At 41.1% G+C, this 17,694-nt stretch overlaps 1 protein-coding gene across 7 annotated transcripts in view; it reads left to right on the forward strand.

Annotated features, from left to right (window-relative positions):
- Positions 1 to 17,694, forward strand: part of LOC109994180 (disheveled-associated activator of morphogenesis 1) — a 45,913-nt gene that overhangs the window by 21,593 nt on the left and 6,626 nt on the right. For 5 of the 7 annotated variants that reach the window (XM_020647391.3, XM_020647389.3, XM_020647387.3 and 2 more), the window contains 14 exons: positions 3,534 to 3,826; positions 6,232 to 6,321; positions 11,374 to 11,445; positions 11,676 to 11,770; positions 12,146 to 12,479; positions 12,600 to 12,710; positions 12,815 to 12,918; positions 13,734 to 13,800; positions 13,919 to 14,036; positions 15,285 to 15,423; positions 15,679 to 15,737; positions 15,848 to 16,035; positions 16,862 to 17,173; positions 17,256 to 17,363. In XM_020647391.3, the coding sequence (XP_020503047.2) occupies positions 3,638 to 3,826; positions 6,232 to 6,321; positions 11,374 to 11,445; positions 11,676 to 11,770; positions 12,146 to 12,479; positions 12,600 to 12,710; positions 12,815 to 12,918; positions 13,734 to 13,800; positions 13,919 to 14,036; positions 15,285 to 15,423; positions 15,679 to 15,737; positions 15,848 to 16,035; positions 16,862 to 17,173; positions 17,256 to 17,363 (1,986 nt within the window). In that variant the 5' untranslated portion in view covers positions 3,534 to 3,637. The remainder of the gene's footprint in view (positions 1 to 3,533; positions 3,827 to 6,231; positions 6,322 to 11,373; positions 11,446 to 11,675; positions 11,771 to 12,145; positions 12,480 to 12,599; positions 12,711 to 12,814; positions 12,919 to 13,733; positions 13,801 to 13,918; positions 14,037 to 15,284; positions 15,424 to 15,678; positions 15,738 to 15,847; positions 16,036 to 16,861; positions 17,174 to 17,255; positions 17,364 to 17,694) is intronic. The other 2 variants (XM_020647392.3, XM_020647394.3) reach the window with 1 other exon arrangement.

Below are 17,694 nucleotides of genomic sequence, written 5' to 3' on the forward strand. Positions count from 1 at the left end.
ATTATTGGATGTGTATAAATGACCGAGTACAAAAGAATCTGCCTCGTACTATAATCAGCAGCCTACTCAAGTTATGATGTTTTTCTAGTGAAGTACAAGAGTTGATTTACATCAATACCAATGGAACTGTTACACACAGTACAAACATCCACCTCTCGACTGTTAACACTGCGGTTCAGTGTAGTTGTACATGTCTGATTTTGGATTTGCAGTAGTCTTTGATCTTCCTCAGTTAAAGCAGGTGACAGAGTAATGTGTTATGGGTGTTGCTTAGGGTCACAGCACTCACCTGGCTGCGAGAGGAATGTCCTCTTGTTCCAACAAGCCTTTGTAATGTTGGGAACCTTGACCGTCTGACAGAAAACGTCCTGCGGCGAATGTCAGAGCACTCAGGTCTTGCAGGTCAATTATACAGAGTCTGAGCTGTGACACGGTCTGGATGTTCAAACCTTAGATGCCCCCTTTTTTTGCCTTTTGTCTCATCTCTGTGTACCACCCTCCACCCCCTCCCAGCATGCATGAGTCATGGCACATCAACAGGTTTCTGGCTGGATGAAGACCAACGCTATCCCAATACGGCTCACAAGTTTATACAAAGTTTACAGCTAATGGAAAAGAAGGGACGTTTTGTGGACTATTATGGTCAAAGGGGTTTGAATTGCTTCTTCCCTTCATGCTAGAATAGATGGCGAGTGTGAGGTACAGCAGCTGCTGCAGAGGCTTCTGGTAGTCTGTTTGGAAAAGTCAAGGATGTGTCAAAATAAATACACTATTAAGTGTGTTAGTAAGAGTGGGCTGCTGTGTACTTTATCCCACGTAAGGCCTCAGGGACCTTGTGTGTGCGTGTGTGTGTGTGTGTGTGTGTGTGTGTGTGTGTGTGTGTGTGTGTGTGTGTGTGTGTGTGTGTGTGTGTGTGTGTGTGTGTGTGTGTGTGTGTGTGTGTGTGTGTGTGTGTGTGTGTGTGTGTGTGTGTGTGTGTGTGTGTGTGTGTGTGTGTGTGTGTGTGTGTGTGTGTGTGTGTGTGTGTGTGTGTGTGTGTGTGTGTGTAGCCCACTGTAGCCTTCTTAACATATGGCATCTGCAATCTTTATTTAGAAAACTGTAAATATTAGATTTGTCTTTCTGGTTGTTTCTTGTGTGTTGGCCACGAGGAGACACAAGTATAATTTGGAGTTAAGTCTAGTGTGTTGATAAAATTGTTGTTGTATCAAATCATTAGAAACACAGTTTACAAGGAAACACCTGTAAAGTTCCTGGTATATAAACTGGTATTAATTATAACTTGTATTTTAGTACTGGTATATACTGGTATATTATTGCTGTAAAGTTTTTGAGTATGTTCCTTACCAAGCATATTAAGCAGACAGATTTATAGTATAGTATAGTATTTGGGGGAAAATCAGGGCTGAAATATATTTAAATAATATGGCAGATTGGTGGTTTCTCTTCTTTGTTCGATTATATAGGTACTTCACAAACTTGACGTTTTTGATTCAAAGACAAAGGGGATGTAGAAAATGTCATAACTCTTTCTTTTGAAAGAGATTACTGTTCATATCGTTATAGGAACAAATAGAGACCCTCAGCCTTAAACTACTGTGACGTTTTTGACCTGTCTGGGTTGAATTATTGTGCATCACACTTTATTGGGTGAATTCTTTCTGGCTGAAGCCTCTGACTTAAAAGGGAATTACCAGAAAAGGTCACAAGGTTTTGGTTCTGTAAAGCGAGCTTCAGGTCACCAAGAACAGACGTTCAGACATTCCTGCAGGTCAGTGCAGCCTCTGTGGTTATGATACTTGGCCTCACAGTGTCAAGCACAGCAGGGAGGGAGACTGTTTTTCTGACATGCTGAAAACTGTATCCTTACAGATATCTGGACACAGCCATCTTTCCTAGACAGTCTCGTGCAATTAATGTCATTTTTACTGCTTTGAGTCCAGCCAGCTGGTCCAAGAGGGACTCACTACAGTTCTTCACTCAGTTTGTTGTACGAATCAGAAGTTTGTAACAAATCAACCATTTTTTTTTGGTTTTCTTTCTTCAAATTCAAGGTTTAACCTTAATGGCCAGGTTTTAAAAATGTAGCAACTCAGTAATCTGTCATTCTGAAGATAACTAGAAAAGTTAATTCTCATGGTACAATTCTATCTCATCACAGGTCCAAATACTTCTTAGCCAGAATACAAAAGGGCTGCATAAATAATCAAGTGGGGGCACCGGTGGCCGGGTGGGTGGTCGGTTGACCTGTGGCTTCTTTCCCGCATGTCTTTCCCCACTCTCTCTCTCTCTCTCTCTCTCTCTCTGGATATCTCACTCTGTCCGCTGTCCTGCCCTTCTAATGGAGGCACGGAAAGCCCAAAAATAAATATGAAATGAATAAATAAATGAAACACGGGCCAGTGTTGTCAAATTTCTTGGCCATCCATCCAGTTTTAAGATATTTCACTCCAAACTACATACACTATATCAAACGGATGATGGCACCTGACAAAGTGAGAGGGAAACGTTATTATTGCATCATTCGGGGGAAACATTTGAACTACTGCTCTAAAGCATGTTGAAATCTATTTTAAAGATTGTTTTGGGACTCACTGGAGCTGCACCTGGCAGGAGAAGAAGACTCTCTGTAATGTGCTCAACCCTCTTCTTCAACGCTGTTCATTTTTGACAGCTGATCTTCATGTATTTTTATCTGTGATAAAGAGGCAGGGCAGATGAGGCAACAGTGCAGCACACATAGCTTACATTGCTGGTAAAACTGCAGCTGCTAGGGATCGAAACAACTGTATAATCATGTCTGCTTAGTCAGAGAGTCTGGGAGAGAGAGTTCAGTGATTATTTTCAAGATGATCGTAGCAGTGTGTGATTGAGGTTGACGTAGACTCCCTGTAAATCTCACCTGTCATTTGAACGACACACACACCTCATGATGACTTTACAAGAAGGCCTGTTTCTGCTCTTTACACACAGGTCTTCAAACCAACAAATACCACACACCTCTAACAGAGGTCATTGTAAACACACCCCTCTAATCACTGCTTGTAGAGTCTTTAGTGTTAAAGCCTGATGTTGAAAAGGAAGGAGGGGAGATAAAAGAGACTTGAATACACTAATCTTGGCTAAGTGTGGTCTCCATTTCAGATTTCACACGCTCACTGGGCCTTGTTGTGTAAACACTGTAATTGATTCTTTCATTGACTAACCTCACTGACATGCTGTTATGTACTTTCCTTAAATGATGACACAATTTCATTACTGTAACCACGGGAACAGGGTTAGGTCTTAAATGTGGAAAACACAAAGACTTCATAGGATTGGGGGCTGCTAATGCGTTCCCGCCATAATAACATGACCGAGCCAGTTTCAAATGTTTCTAATGGACCTTGTTGTTTTCTGTTTTTAATCTATCTCAGGGAAAATCAAGTGTCTGCCATTGATTTTGGGCAGTGGATAAGACTCCCCTTCCTCACTGTGAGTCGAGATCTGGTTTTGTGTTGAAAACTCATCAAGTCTCTTCTTCATCTCCACAGTAATCTCTGACGGAGGCCAAACTCTGAGGTGGAGGAGGCTGTAAAGAGGCCCTGAAGGAGCCTCCCACCCTCCCTACCTGACCAGCTGGACGCATTGGACAGCCATGGCTCCTCGGAAACGTGGCGGTGGCAACCGGGGTGGAGGCCTCTCCTTCATCTTCTGCTGTTTTAACAGCAATGATCACCCGGAGATCACCTACAGGCTGCGTGAGGACTTTGCCCTGCAGGCCATGGAGCCATCATTGCCGATGCCAGGGTACGATGAGCTGGACGACATGTTCTCTGAGTTGGTGGTAAGACATTAGCTTTCTTTTTCTTCTTGAGGGGAATTAGAAGTTTTAACGCTTCAGAAGACACCTTTAATTACTGTTACAGAAAATAGCTGTAATAATGATGCGAAATATCAGTTCAGATGTTTTTTTTAATGCCACGACAAAGCCTTCAATTCCAGAATTTACTTTTAATGTATGCCTGATATTCCTCTGTGCCCTAAAATGCCCTGTTGCCTTAAAAAACGACTGAACACAAACCACTGCAATGGAAGATTTTGTTTTAATTTAGAGCTTGGGCACTTTTTTAATTTTTGAGTTAAACCAACATTTTCACCATGTTGCTTATTCAAATAACTTATACTGCACCAAATAGGTATATATAATAGTCCCCTGAGTTTATGTCTGAGGGCCATGGACAATCTGGAAACTCCATAAAGCATTTAGAGATGAACTTCCCCTGTTTTGGAGCTCCAGTCTTTGTTGGGCCTCGAACAACAAAAATGAAGCCTTATCTTTAATGAAACCCTTGTTTAACCATTTCTCTGTTATTCTGTCATCCAATTTAGCAAATGATATCTATTTAAGAGGATCCACATTATCATAATCACAACCGTTTCTTCTAGTTGTGACATGTTTCATTTTTGTACGGTAATCCATCATTGAAAACCCCAGGATATCTAAAAGCATTTAACTCAGACACTGTCCTTAAAGTGTTAACATTTTCTATCCTCATTCATACTTTTAAAAACATTCACAAACAAGCCATCACTTCCTCCCACTTTACACTATGCTTTGTGTAACAGGGCCACACTGTCGTTCTTTTCTCTGTCTTATTGTCACTTCTAATTTGTCGTGCCCTCCTCCCTCTCCTGCCCCATTTTCCTGTCCCGCGGTTGCCACAGTAATCTAAGCATGACATTTTTGCACATCAATAGAACTCATTCAAGGACTCTCAGTGTTTTTCGGCCCTGCTCCATCTGCTAATTGCTTGTTTTTGTCTATCACCCTTTATGAAGACATAATTGAGTAAGTTGAGTGTGACTACAAGGAGGCTTTTCAGTTGCTCTGTTTACCGCAAGAAAAACAGCCACGTGCTTTTTCTTTTCTCCCGATTGGAGCCACCATGTGCGTGTAAAATTGGAACGAGCCTTGCTGGGAAAAAAAAAAAAAAAAAGTTGTGGAAATAGTTTGGGCCACCTGCTCTGTTACGATCAATTACACCCGACCTTTGACCTGGAGATTCATTTTAAAAGTTTCCAAAACCTGTAAGTGGAGTTAAAGCTTCTTTTCCCATCGTACATTCAGAGAGACAAAGCATCTTTTACTCACTGGTAACAGAGCATTAAGAAAAGATCTGTTACAGAGCATGCTGGTACTCTTTACGATCTAAAGGATCAATAAAAAAAATACAACCAATTTAGCTTCTTTTTCCAGTTCGGTTGCTCACTAGCAAGCATGGGGACCTAATTAATGACATCAATCAATAATCCACACAACCATTTCAAGACATTTGAGCATGGCACATATTGATCCAGAGTGTTTGGTGATTAAAGCAAAAACAAACATCCCAGAAGACAGTATGTATGATGAGTTGCTGCTCTTCAAATGTCGCCTCCACTCAGTTTGTTAAATCACATGAACTTAATCTCCATTTCTTACTAAAATAGCTCCTTAGAATGAATCAACCTTTTGTTTGTGCGGCTGTATTGTCACCATGACTAAATTGCTTAAAGGCCTTCACATGACTTTGACTATTTTTCTCACATGAAGCTCATTAGACATCAAAGAGGGGATTATCCCAACAAATACACTGTTAATTTTGTGCCCAACCGTCCTGAACTGCTGTGATGTAAAAAGCTGATATCCTAATTAACTTTAATTTTCGTCCTCCTGACATATTGAAGCTAAAATTAAAACACCCGGAGAGGGCTGAAAGTCTTTCTGGTATTTAGACACACATTTCCCAGCAGCACCCTTTGTGTGCCTCTGTGAAATATATCAGTGATATATTGGGGCGCATGTTGTCTCCAGATGTTTGTTACCACATGTTAGGCAGACAGGCCACGCCTTATCTTCTTCCCTCCATTACTCACACGTCTAAAGTCTGTGAGATTTGTGATCTCATTCAGAGTCCTATTGAATTTCAGACAAAAGCATCCGGTGATGTCCCACTGATATGAAGAGGTTTAGCACAAACAGATCTTGAATGGAGAGCAGAGCTGTGATGCAACTTCCCAGTGCACATGATGTTTTTGTTTTGGGGGGAAAAACAGTATTGACGACACTGATGGTTTGATAGCTTGTGCAGCTTGTTAGAGAGCTGCTCTTCTCCATTCGGTCATATATACAGGACTGTGAAGAACGTAGAATTCCTTCTTACCACCGTTTCCTCACATTTTGTTCAATTTTTTTTCCTATCTCTGCAGGATGAGCTCGACCTTACCGAGAAGCACAGGGAGGCCATGTTCGCTCTGCCCGCAGAAAAGAAATGGCAGATCTACTGCAGCAAAAAGAAGGTATAAGACTCTAGCTGTGCTTGTTGTCAAACTCTTCATCATCCCCCACACGCTTGCTGCCTACAGGACTGGCTGCTCTTGAATAATATCTGCAGATATCCAAGCTGCCAAGTTTGTGTAACCTCTCCTCACCTGAAGCTGTGCACTTTCAAACACGGAGACCTCAGAGCCCTGCCTTTATGTATCTCTGCTCACAACAGGCTCTAGCATGATTGTGTTTTCCAAGTAATGGATCAGAGGAATGCAGGTGTTTTTTTTTCCATTTGGGACATCAGGTGTGTCAACTTCGCATTAAATGGAGAACATACTAATTAAAATGAAGGACATAATATGTCTTGCATAATGCCTGCAGCATGCAATCTCAACATTTTTCCCAGGGTTTCAACAAAGTATTGCGAGTCTAGGAAGGGGAGGAATAGACCTTAATTTGCACTGTTTCCATAAAAAGGTGGGGTTTTTTTTACACTATTGGGTGTTTGATGTAGATAGTCAATGATTTATGATGAATTCTTTTCAATATTTGAAATGGAAGGATCCAGTTGTCATAATTGTTTGTAAAACCAAACACAGACTTGAGATGGATCGATTTGGATGTAATGTATAAAGGCTTCAAGGTTGTGGATTATTTATCTTAAGGTTTATTGAAACCGCTTTTATAGTGCTTTCATTGAACTCTGTAAAAACTGTACAAACCCTGTGTGCCTCAAAGGATTAGTGAAGTTTTGTTTTATTGTTAAGTTGTGTTATAAATTTGCGTTCATTAGATGGGATACAGTAAAAGGCTGATTGAAAAGGAGACAGGTAGAGATAAGGGGTAAAGATGATGACTCAAAAACTAACATCAGTATCACATTGTCAGCATTTTAAACCCTATTTTCCATCAGCATATCCCAGTGAAGGAAACGATGTGCTTCTTGTTAAGCCATTATTTATTTTCTTGACCAGGTTCTGTAAATTTTCTTACAGCTGATTCCTTCCTCCATGTTTTTCCGCCTGATTCCTTATTCATAACGGTGCTTTCAAGAGCATGTTTTAAAATGCTCAGACCTCTGCACCGGACCTCCCACACCTAATGGTATTATTAATATCAGCAACATTTTGGCAAAAGAGACTCTTTCAATGCTCTTGCCTGAATAGATCCGAGGAACATTGTAGAAACAAACTTTAACTTCACACCCAGCCTGTGTAACTGCGAAACCATCTGCATTCATTAGTATATACAGAACAGTATATAATGTGAGCTGTGGCATTGTTCTGTTAAACATAATATACATATATCACCTAATCATTTCAAACAAAGCACTAGCACCACAAGAAGTTCTTTCATGTGTCTGTGCAGTCACTTTCCTTATAATGACACAATCATTCTGTACAGCCTGTTCAACGACCAATGAGGATCATTCATTTACACGAATGTTACATAATGTGGATGTTAAATAGTGGTGAAGAGGGAGAATAACAAAGCTAAATCCATCCTAAGCGTAAGATCAGTGAGTGTTAGGAATTATGATGTAATAAAATAATGTAGTAACATGTTTCATTGGACTGGGAAGAGTGTAAGGTCCACACTCTTCCCAGTCCAATGAAACATGTTACTACATTATTTTATTACATCATAATTAACGGTTGTATACCGTTTGAACCTCCTTGATTAAAAAAACTTTTTAAATAATTTAGTTTCTGCTTTTAAGGTTTTAAAACACCTTTCCCATCAAGGCTTTTGTGTAGCCACAACATACTCCACCACTCTGTGACAGTGTCATATTTCATTATGCCTTCTCTGTTTGATAAAAGTGCTGTCAGCCATTCCTTCTTTCCCTCCTCTGCATGCAGGAAAGCTCAGACGCCTGCACTAGCTTAGATCATATATAGTTGAGCTTTGCTGCGACATATTCATTTTTGTGCAGGATATCCTCTCCTGAATTATCTACTGGCAGACCGTACAAGTTTATTCATGTTTTCCTAAATCCGGTTACAAACTTGAGCTCGGAAGTGTGTCGGTCCATTGTGATGAATGGGCCAGTTTGCCAGTCACCAAAGGGTCAGCAACATGGCTGCAGACAGGCGAGTGTGTAAGGGATTTTGCTATAACATTTATTTATTGTTTGACCTTTGTTTATTTAGAAAGAAAAAAAGATCTACGAGATTAAAAATCTCTTTTTCAAGAGTGGCCTGACCAAGACAGGCAGCAACACAGTTAACGAAGTTTCAGACAAACAACTAGCAGCCATACTTACAAACAAAATGTATCAAAATACATGAAATAACAAGTGCCTAAAAGTCATTTGGCATTAGCTTAAAAACATCCAATGAGAGCAGCTCGTTAAGTTCCAGCTAACTGGGATAGCTTTAAGTGAAAGCTTATGAACTCTAATGTGCTTAACTATTCCTTTTAAAGATTTGTATGTTGGTCAATAACGTGTATTTAGGGCAAATGCAGAAATAATGCATTTGTATTATGAGTTAATAAATACGATAAGAGGCTTTTAAAGCTAGACCCGAGACACAAATAACTTTTCCTTGTTGGTCAAGAACTGACTTTGAGTAAGTGTTGATACCCTTATGGCATGTGAGTGACGGAGAGTGAACAGTAAAAAATAAAGCATCACTCTGCATGTGCTCATTTCTAACGTGTCCTGACTAATGCCCTCATTGGGAGAAACCTCACAAGGTCTCTGCCTCTGTTTAGCTTCCTTGGGTTATTTCTGATTCCGTTTGAGGATGGAGGAGATTTTTGATACATCCAGATCTTTATGCTGCAACGACCTGCAGAGGGGGGTGAAAAGGAGAGACAGAAAGACATCAATATTGCTGACTCGGCAGCAGGCTCTGGCCCCAACCCAGACAGATACTGCCTCAGGATCTGAGCTCAGAAGGGAAGTGTGTGTGTGTGTGTGTGTGTGTGTGTGTGTGTGTGTGTGTGTGTGTGTGTGTGTGTGTGTGTGTGTGTGTGTGTGTGTGTGTGTGTGTGTGTGTGTGTGTGTGTGTGTGTGTGTGTGTGTGTGTGTGTGTGTGTGTGTGTGTGTGTGTGTGTGTGTGTGTGTGTGTGTGTGTGCATGCATATGTGTATGGACGTGCGTGTGTGTTTGCATGCGTGCTTGTGTGTGTGTGCGTGCGTGTGGAAAAGAGGCAAAGGAAGCGGTTGGTTGTCCAAGGAAAACAGGAAGGCTTCACTTCACAGGTGCAGCTTTTGTGTGTGAGCTGGATGAGGGCTGATAAGAAGGAATGTAGGGTTATTATTATTATTATCAGTGTGTCCAGAAAGAAAATACAATAATATTATACCATGAAATTAAAATCCTACTTCAACCAATAATATTATTTAATGATAAAATAACTAATGATAAAATAAAAAGACAGCAACCTTTCACTTGTTAAAGAGGCAAATGCTTCTACTCTCTTACATTTTGCCTGCAGGCAGTCAGACATGAGCTTGCATGATGAGTACTACTGATGTGGTTGGGTGCTCTCACAGACAAGATTGTGTTGTGGGTTTGTTTAAATGACAGATTCTTTTTTTCTGATTTATAATCAACTATTGTAAATTTGTTGATATGAATGTCCACACCCGTTGTTATCATACATCTGGCAACGCAGGTCATTTTTAGGCCACACTGAGCCCTCGTCATGCCGAGCCAGGAGGAGATAAGTTAGTCAAAGCAGCAAAGCTTGAGCTGTTTGGTTTGGCCAGTCACCTGCTCTGATGAAATCATGCTGCACAGAATCAATCTTCTTCCTCCTTCTGGTCAGCCCTCATCTGGCTGCAACATCTGCCAAAAAAAGAAGATTTACAGAGCCGGTTCTTAGCAGAGATTTTGCTGTTAGGTTTCAGATTTTACCCTGAATAAATCCTTTAATTTGTGAGCAGACAGAGCTATATCTTAACTTCTCTTTAAAGTCTTTTTACCCCTGAATCAAGAGATTCATTCCTGTTTCCAAAAAAGTGTCTTTGATCTTGACTTTGTCAAATGTGGGAAAAAAGGAACTCCTAGAAATACACCCATGAATTTCCTCTGTGATCACGACCCTAAATAAACTAAAGACATCTCTGTGTTTGAAGAGTGCTGACTCTTCAGTTGAAAAATGAACTCTTTAAGATGCTAAAGGAAGTGGTCCCACCTCTGCTCCACTAATGGACTGAACCTTTTCCAGCACCCGCCCGGCCAACCTGGCACCGGCCTTGAGTGGAACAGCGGGATCAGACCGATCTGTCACTGCACGATCCCCACAGAACAGCCAAGAACTGCAGTTTCTGCCCGAGTAGCCAAGGCCCTGCAGGCCGCCTTATTACGTGACGCCCAATTAGTTTCTGATGGTCACAGCTCGCTTAGACTTGATGGAGCGGGGGTTAAAATGAAAGCCGGGGGAACTTAAATGTACAAGCCAAGTTTATGGTCAAGTCATGTTCTCCTCTGTGCCTTCCCTTGAGTTAGAAAATGAAATGTCTCCCAGTTACTTTATCTGTACTCGTATTACAAACGTTCCTGTCCAGAGATTAATCTCAGCATAAACTAGAGAATGTCCTTAATCCACAGTTTTCACATTCATTTGCTAATCTCTCAAGATTTTCTCAAGCAGCTGTGCGCTCCTTTTTCAGGACACTTCTCATCCCCTCCTGAAACGCAGCGACGGTGAATTGGGCCGGATAACTGTGTCGCCCTACTTTGGAGTTCCTGCTCCATTTTCGGCTTGCAGCTATTTATGCCCCAAACCTTCTGTTCCACGTGTGTTTGTCATTGTTTGTGTGTCTCAAAGCTTATCCTTCTGGAAAAATGAATGAATCAAGTTTTCCACTTGGTTTATTCTTCAACTTTGATGTATTCAAACATGTGGCACGGTCCAAATATTAACTTTTGACCACCACGTGACTCTCTGAAATGTTTCTAACAAGGACCACGTTCTTATGTAAGATGTTTCAATAATAACCCTTTACAAACTGCGCATAAAGTGGTCATTAAATCATCTTGTTGTCCCTTTATTTCATTGTGTGGATTCCTACATAGTGTTATACTGTATAACATCATTCATTCTCTGATTTTCTCTGTTTTTCAGGAACAAGAAGAAAACAAAAGTGCAACCAGTTGGCCAGAGTACTACATTGATCAGCTCAATTCAATGGCAGCTGTAAGTCATACCTTTTAAACTTAATTTTTTACATTAAAAATGGTCACAAAATGGTCCTTTTTTATAAATAAAACATCTCTTGACAACTTCAAACTTAATGAAGCTAGTAGCAGTAAGCCAAAAAATGGCACAATTTTTTTCAAATGTAAACTTCTGCAAATCTTTTATCTTTTCCGTTGAATTGTAGCTCTGAATCAGATCTTTATTATGTGTTATCTTCTGTTGAACAGAGAAAGACGCTCCTCGCGCTGGAGAAAGAGGACGAGGAGGAGAGAAACAAAACCATAGAGAGCTTGAAGACCGCTCTGAGGACACAACCCATGAGGTGGATACGAGCCTCATCTCTCTCTGTCTCATCTCTTTCTATATCTTCTTTCTGTCCTTTGCGTTAAATGCCACCTGTCATCCTTTCATTGGCCTCCTCTAACCTCTGTCTGTCAATCATTTGAGTCGCTCTCAACATTATGTAAATGAGTCCTTTAAGAATAAAATGGCGATGAAGGGCACTGCAGTGTTGGTAAATTAAAAAAGAAAAATTCTCAAGAGATGCAGAAGAGAGCCTTAACAAGTGGCATATACAGTTCACACAAATATTTATCCATTGCAAGTGAAACTACAAGTTTACTGCTGGACATAAAAATGATATTTCATTTTAAAACAAACTTCTAAGATGATTTCTCTGTGCCTGCTCTTCCTTCAGGTTCGTTACTCGTTTTATCGACCTGGACGGCCTGACATGCATCCTAAACTTCCTGAAGAGCATGGACTACGAGACCACAGAGTCGCAGATCCACACGTCTCTGATTGGCTGCATCAAAGCTCTCATGAACAACTCACAGGGCCGCGCCCACGTCCTCTCTCACTCTGAGAGCATCAACATCATCGCTCAAAGCCTGGCCACAGAGAACATCAAGACCAAAGTTGCTGTGTTGGAGATCATGGGTGCTGTGTGTCTGGTCCCTGGTGGACACAAAAAGATCCTGGAGGCCATGCTGCATTACCAACGCTTCGCCTGCGAGAGGACGAGATTTCAGGTGAGGGCAGGTCAAGGACAAAGCTGTGGTTTTAAATCTCCTGCAGGTAGATGGAAGTCATTAAAAAGCAACAGTGTGTGAAGATACTCTAACACCTGTAATAACCCTGTCATCCCTCAGACACTAATAAACGATTTGGACCGGAGTACGGGTCGATACAGAGATGAGGTCAACCTGAAAACAGCTATCATGTCCTTTATTAACGCTGTCCTGAGTCAAGGGGCCGGAGAGGTGAGTTATATATAAACGACACTTTTTTTTGCTTCCTTTCAAACCAGAAGGTCTTTGAAAAACATTGTTCACATCTTTTTTTCTATTTATTTTCCCAAATACAGACAAGTTTGGAATTCCGCATCCACCTCCGATATGAGTTTCTAATGCTGGGGATCCAACCTGTGATCGATAAGCTACGTTCTCATGAAAACTCTACATTAGACAGGTGAGATGGAGCACAAGAGAATTCACCCTGCTCTAGAGTGGGACCAACCAATGTGTGTTTTTCAGCTCAAAGACATGAAATCAAAGCTGTCAAATATTCCAGGGTGCTTTCACACCAGGAAATTTTGGAGAAGTTATTCCAGAACAGAGGGCATTTGCACCTTTGGCACTGATTGTTTGGAAATATGTGAACATCATCAGCAATCACACTCTGATGTGGAAACAAAATAAGTGAGACAAGATCCTCCAAAAGAGGTGGTCTCGGCTCGCTGCCAATCGAACCCTGCAGAAACTGTATAAGCAGTAGTAGTAATAGTAGTAGTAGTAGTTTCTAGCAATAGCAGTAGTTGTTGTAGTTACTGTAGGCTAATAAAAGGTGCAGTAATACAGCTTCCTCCATCCATTTCAACATCACAGTACTTTCTTAAAAAGCCCATCTCTTTCATGAGATGCCCCTCTATTTTTGTAAGTGGTGTCCAACATTTGACAAATTTTCTAATAATTTGGCGTCTTGTTCACCTCCACTGTCGGAAAAGTAGGCTCTGACCTAATGATATAAAGAAGGCCCGGTTGTTGTGTTTTGGCCTGTTTCACAACTTTGCAGTCTGAACATAAAACAACTAAAGGGAAAAATGCAACAATGTTTCATTTTTTTCATCTAAATCGGAAAACAAAACGAGCTATAGGTGTGAAAGCACGCTCAATCTTTTCAGCTAATGTCAATCACATCAGATCTGATTGATCTGGATCTGTTTTATAGATTAGGTATCAGATTGAATACCTCTTTGTTAAACTAATCCACTCTGTTCCTCTCAGGCATTTGGACTATTTTGAGATGCTGCGAAACGACGATGAGCTGGCTTTGTCAAAGCGTTTTGAGTCGGTAAGGAAAAAAAAACATGGTTTTCAAACATTATTTACTAAATATTTGTAACTGTAAAACATTAAGTAGCAGATATTCACAGGGAGGTTGTTTTACTCTCCTCTTCTTCTTCTTCCAGGTACATATAGACACCAAGAGTGCCAGCCAAGTTTTTGATCTCATCCGTAAGAAGATGAATCACACTGATGCATACCCGCACTTTATGTCCGTCCTGCATCACTGTCTCCTCATGCCACGTGAGTCTTTTCTTCAGCTTATTTGTTACTGGGCTGCAAACTACTGAGGAAAATGTGTTCAAAAATCTTTAAAGATAAGTAATTAAAAGACGCTGGTGATCAATGAGTCTCAAAATGAAGTAGTAGTAATACTGCCACACAGGCCCCCCAACAGAAATAGCTGAATCCCTGAAAGGCCAAGTGAATGGGCCCTCAACAGATGTCATTTAATTGAATATCAGTACATGCCTGTTGGATCAGTGGTCTAAGTCCTAGCCTCCTGGCTAACATTTGCGTCCTCTGTCTGGCTCTGTTTAGCTTTTGGAGCTTACTAAAAATACATTTGCTTAGATGTTATTGTCTGGATCAAATGCCGTAGCCTCCTTTCTTTCTGGCATCCTGACTTTTGTGCAGGTCCTTGCATGGCTATACCCAGCCCAAGATTACTTACTAATAACAGTTAAGGTCAATGGCTCTCCCACAACTTTAACGTTACAGAACAGGGTTCATACCGTTTTAAAAATATGGGATTGAAACAGGCAACAATGAATAAAACGTCTTTCTTTGTTGTGTTCATAAATAATGGTGAGTATTTAGGTTTCAAAAAATTATTATGATTGCTTACATTTTTGGGTGGACATTGTTTTACCTAACTCTAATGGCCCCTGATAACTTTCCCCTATTTCCCCCCTTATGGAAGGCCTTAATACTCAGTACATCTGTGCATCCTTGTTTCTGGTCTAACAAAGACTCGAAGCCAGAGACTGTTGTTGGCCAACATACAATGCTGCGCATGATTAGCGTTAGCCAGCTTTCACACGGCAATTTACTTGACAATATAGAGGCACCATACTACTGCAGTAACGTCATTCAAGGCTCATCTTCCTCTTTCAGTGTCTTTTCAACGAGACCCTCAATTACTCCTTGAAAGCATTAAGAGTGTAATTAAAACTTCAGACACAAAAAGATGTGTTCCAGTTATCCACAAGGAGACTAGTGTGGGCTGATGATCGCACCTCTTTAGGAGGAGGAGGAATTAAATAGTATAACTGATTATGCCATTATGTCTAACATGTCCCAAATACCCTGTAAACGAGTAGCAATAAGATACCATTATGTCCACAGGGGAGCCACAATCGACACAAACTGAAAGTTCCTCACAGGAGTTTTAAACAACCACTGTGCATTCTGTTTTTCTTCTGCTGTCACAAAAAATACTTATGAGGATACAAATCTTTATCCATGTGTTTATCCAACCTCTCTCCTCAGACAAGAGGAGCGGTAACACGGTGCAGTACTGGCTGCTGTTGGATCGTATCGTCCAGCAGATGGTTTTGCAGAACGACAAAGGTCACGACCCGGACGTCACACCACTGGAGAATTTTAACGTGAAGAACGTAGTCCGGATGTGAGTCCTCGCTGCCCCCCAACCCACACCCCCACCCAGTGCTCAGACTGACACATGATGAATAAGTACCTGGAACAGATTACACAGCCTCCTCATTGAAGGATTGGGAACTGTGTTTGTGTTTCCTGAAAGATAAAAGGCCATGTGTTTAACAGTGTTTAGCCCAAAAATAGTCTTTCAGGAAAAAAAAAAACCTGTAACTTGAGTTATTCATGTTGAAACTGTGTTTGATTATCTGTGTGGCTCTTTGTGCAGGCTGGTGAATGAAAATGAGGTCAAGCAGTGGAAAGAGCAGGCAGAGAAGATGAGGAAAGGTTTGTATATTTTTAAATAAGAGTCCTGTCATGATTAAGTCTAGTAAATGTTGTGGCCAAACTGCATTCAGTGTTATTAAATCACAGTTCTGTGACTTCCCTTTATACAGAGCACCATGAGTTGCAGCAGAAGTTTGATAAGAAGGAGCGTGAATGTGATGCAAAGACTCAGGAGAAGGAGGACATGATGCAGACGCTCAACAAGATGAAAGAGAAGCTGGAAAAGGAGAGCACCGAGCACAAGAATGTCAAACAGCAAGTGGCCGAACTCAGTGCCCGACTGCACGAACTCAGCACTGTATGTGGTCCATTACATTAACCTTAAAATACAACCTCAGTGGAAGTTTTCCAGAGCGATCACCGAGTTCATATCATCACCAAACAGGAGCGAGAGTTTAGATTATATACAGCGCCTGAATAAATATTTACTCAGTGAAACTTTTCCTCATGTTATAACTGCAAGGTAAATAAAATAAAAAATAATTTTATTAGGGTTTAATGTAATCAACCAAGCCAACACAGGCTATCACTTTAGAATGGAAGGGAGAGATAATAGAGGGTATACAATATGATTTAAAACTAAAAGATGTCCAGCTTAGAGTGCTTTGCAGACAGCTTTGAGGTGAAATAAGCAGCCTGAAGGTTAACTTAAGTCTTTTTAAAAATGAGTATTGTAAATCTGAGAAATGTGGAAAACTTATGCAAGGCACTAAAAATCATTTATTTCTGTCCCCTCTTTACATATAAATCTGTTCCTTTATATGTTGATACCCTGAAAAGTGAACAGTTGACAGTTAGGCCGAGTCATTTACTGTAAGTACACTATCAGGTGTTTAAATGTTTATCAAGACATACAGTCTGTATTTGAGAGGAGGAATGTAAGGCAATTTTACAAATGAATAAGAAACATGATGCATTAGAAGCATGTTACTACAAACAGTTATTGGAAAAAGTCCTCCTAAGACCTGGTTTTATTTGTTAGCTGTTCTAACTGTTTATGCTTTTTGTCCCATAAATGAATCCTTAAGTATTAAGAAGTATTTTCCTAACCTGTGTTATCTGTAACTCTGCACCATTTTAAATACGCCCTCTTTTTTTCTTCTCTTTTTTTTCTACTCCCCCAGCAGCGACAAGCTGCTGTTGTTCCCGGAGGCCCTCCCCTCCTTCCAGGTCCTCCTGGTGGTCCTGTGCCTCCTCCACCCATGCCAGCCTTCGGAGGCATGGTCCCACCTCCACCGCCTCCTCCCGGAGGCATGATGCCTCCTCCTCCTCCCCCACCCCCTCCTCCCGGTGGTCCTCCACCTCCTCCTGGACGCGCACCCATCGGCGGCATCCCTCCACCTCCAGGAGCACCCCTAGGACCCTCCCTGAAAATGAAGAACATTCCCCAGCCAGCCAATGCGCTCAAGTCCTTCAACTGGTCCAAGTTAGCTGAGGTGAGAACAGTGGAGAAGCCCTGAATAGAATGAAAATATTTGTTTAAACCTGATAAATAAATGTTCCTTCTCCTCTGCTCAGAATAAACTGGAGGGCACCGTGTGGATGGAGGTTGATGATGCCAAGGTTTTCAAAATCCTGGACCTGGAGGACATAGAAAAGACCTTTTCAGCCTATCAGAGACAGCAGGTACTGAGGGCGAAGCAGTTCACTTCTCAGGATCAACAAATGTTACCTTCTGGTATCAAAGAGGGGTCGGGGGGAAGAGATATGTTGGGTGGGTGGGCGTTGGTTGGCTGATGGTGCAGCTGGCTTGCATTTTCACATTTTTCTCCTGTTTTGCAACTTTTGATTCTTGACTGAATCCAAAAAAAGGAGAATGGAAAAGACAAACCATTTACAAAAAGTCAAAAAAAAGAATGGAGAATGAGTGCTGATAGATTTTGGAGTTTATTTGATCCAAAACTTTCATCCCTGGGTCATCTTGAATGCCTTCTCACACTTAATAGAATGCTTTTTT

The sequence above is a fragment of the Labrus bergylta genome, chromosome 15 (assembly GCF_963930695.1).
Source record: "Labrus bergylta chromosome 15, fLabBer1.1, whole genome shotgun sequence".
In the NCBI taxonomy this organism is placed as follows: Eukaryota; Metazoa; Chordata; class Actinopteri; order Labriformes; family Labridae; genus Labrus; species Labrus bergylta.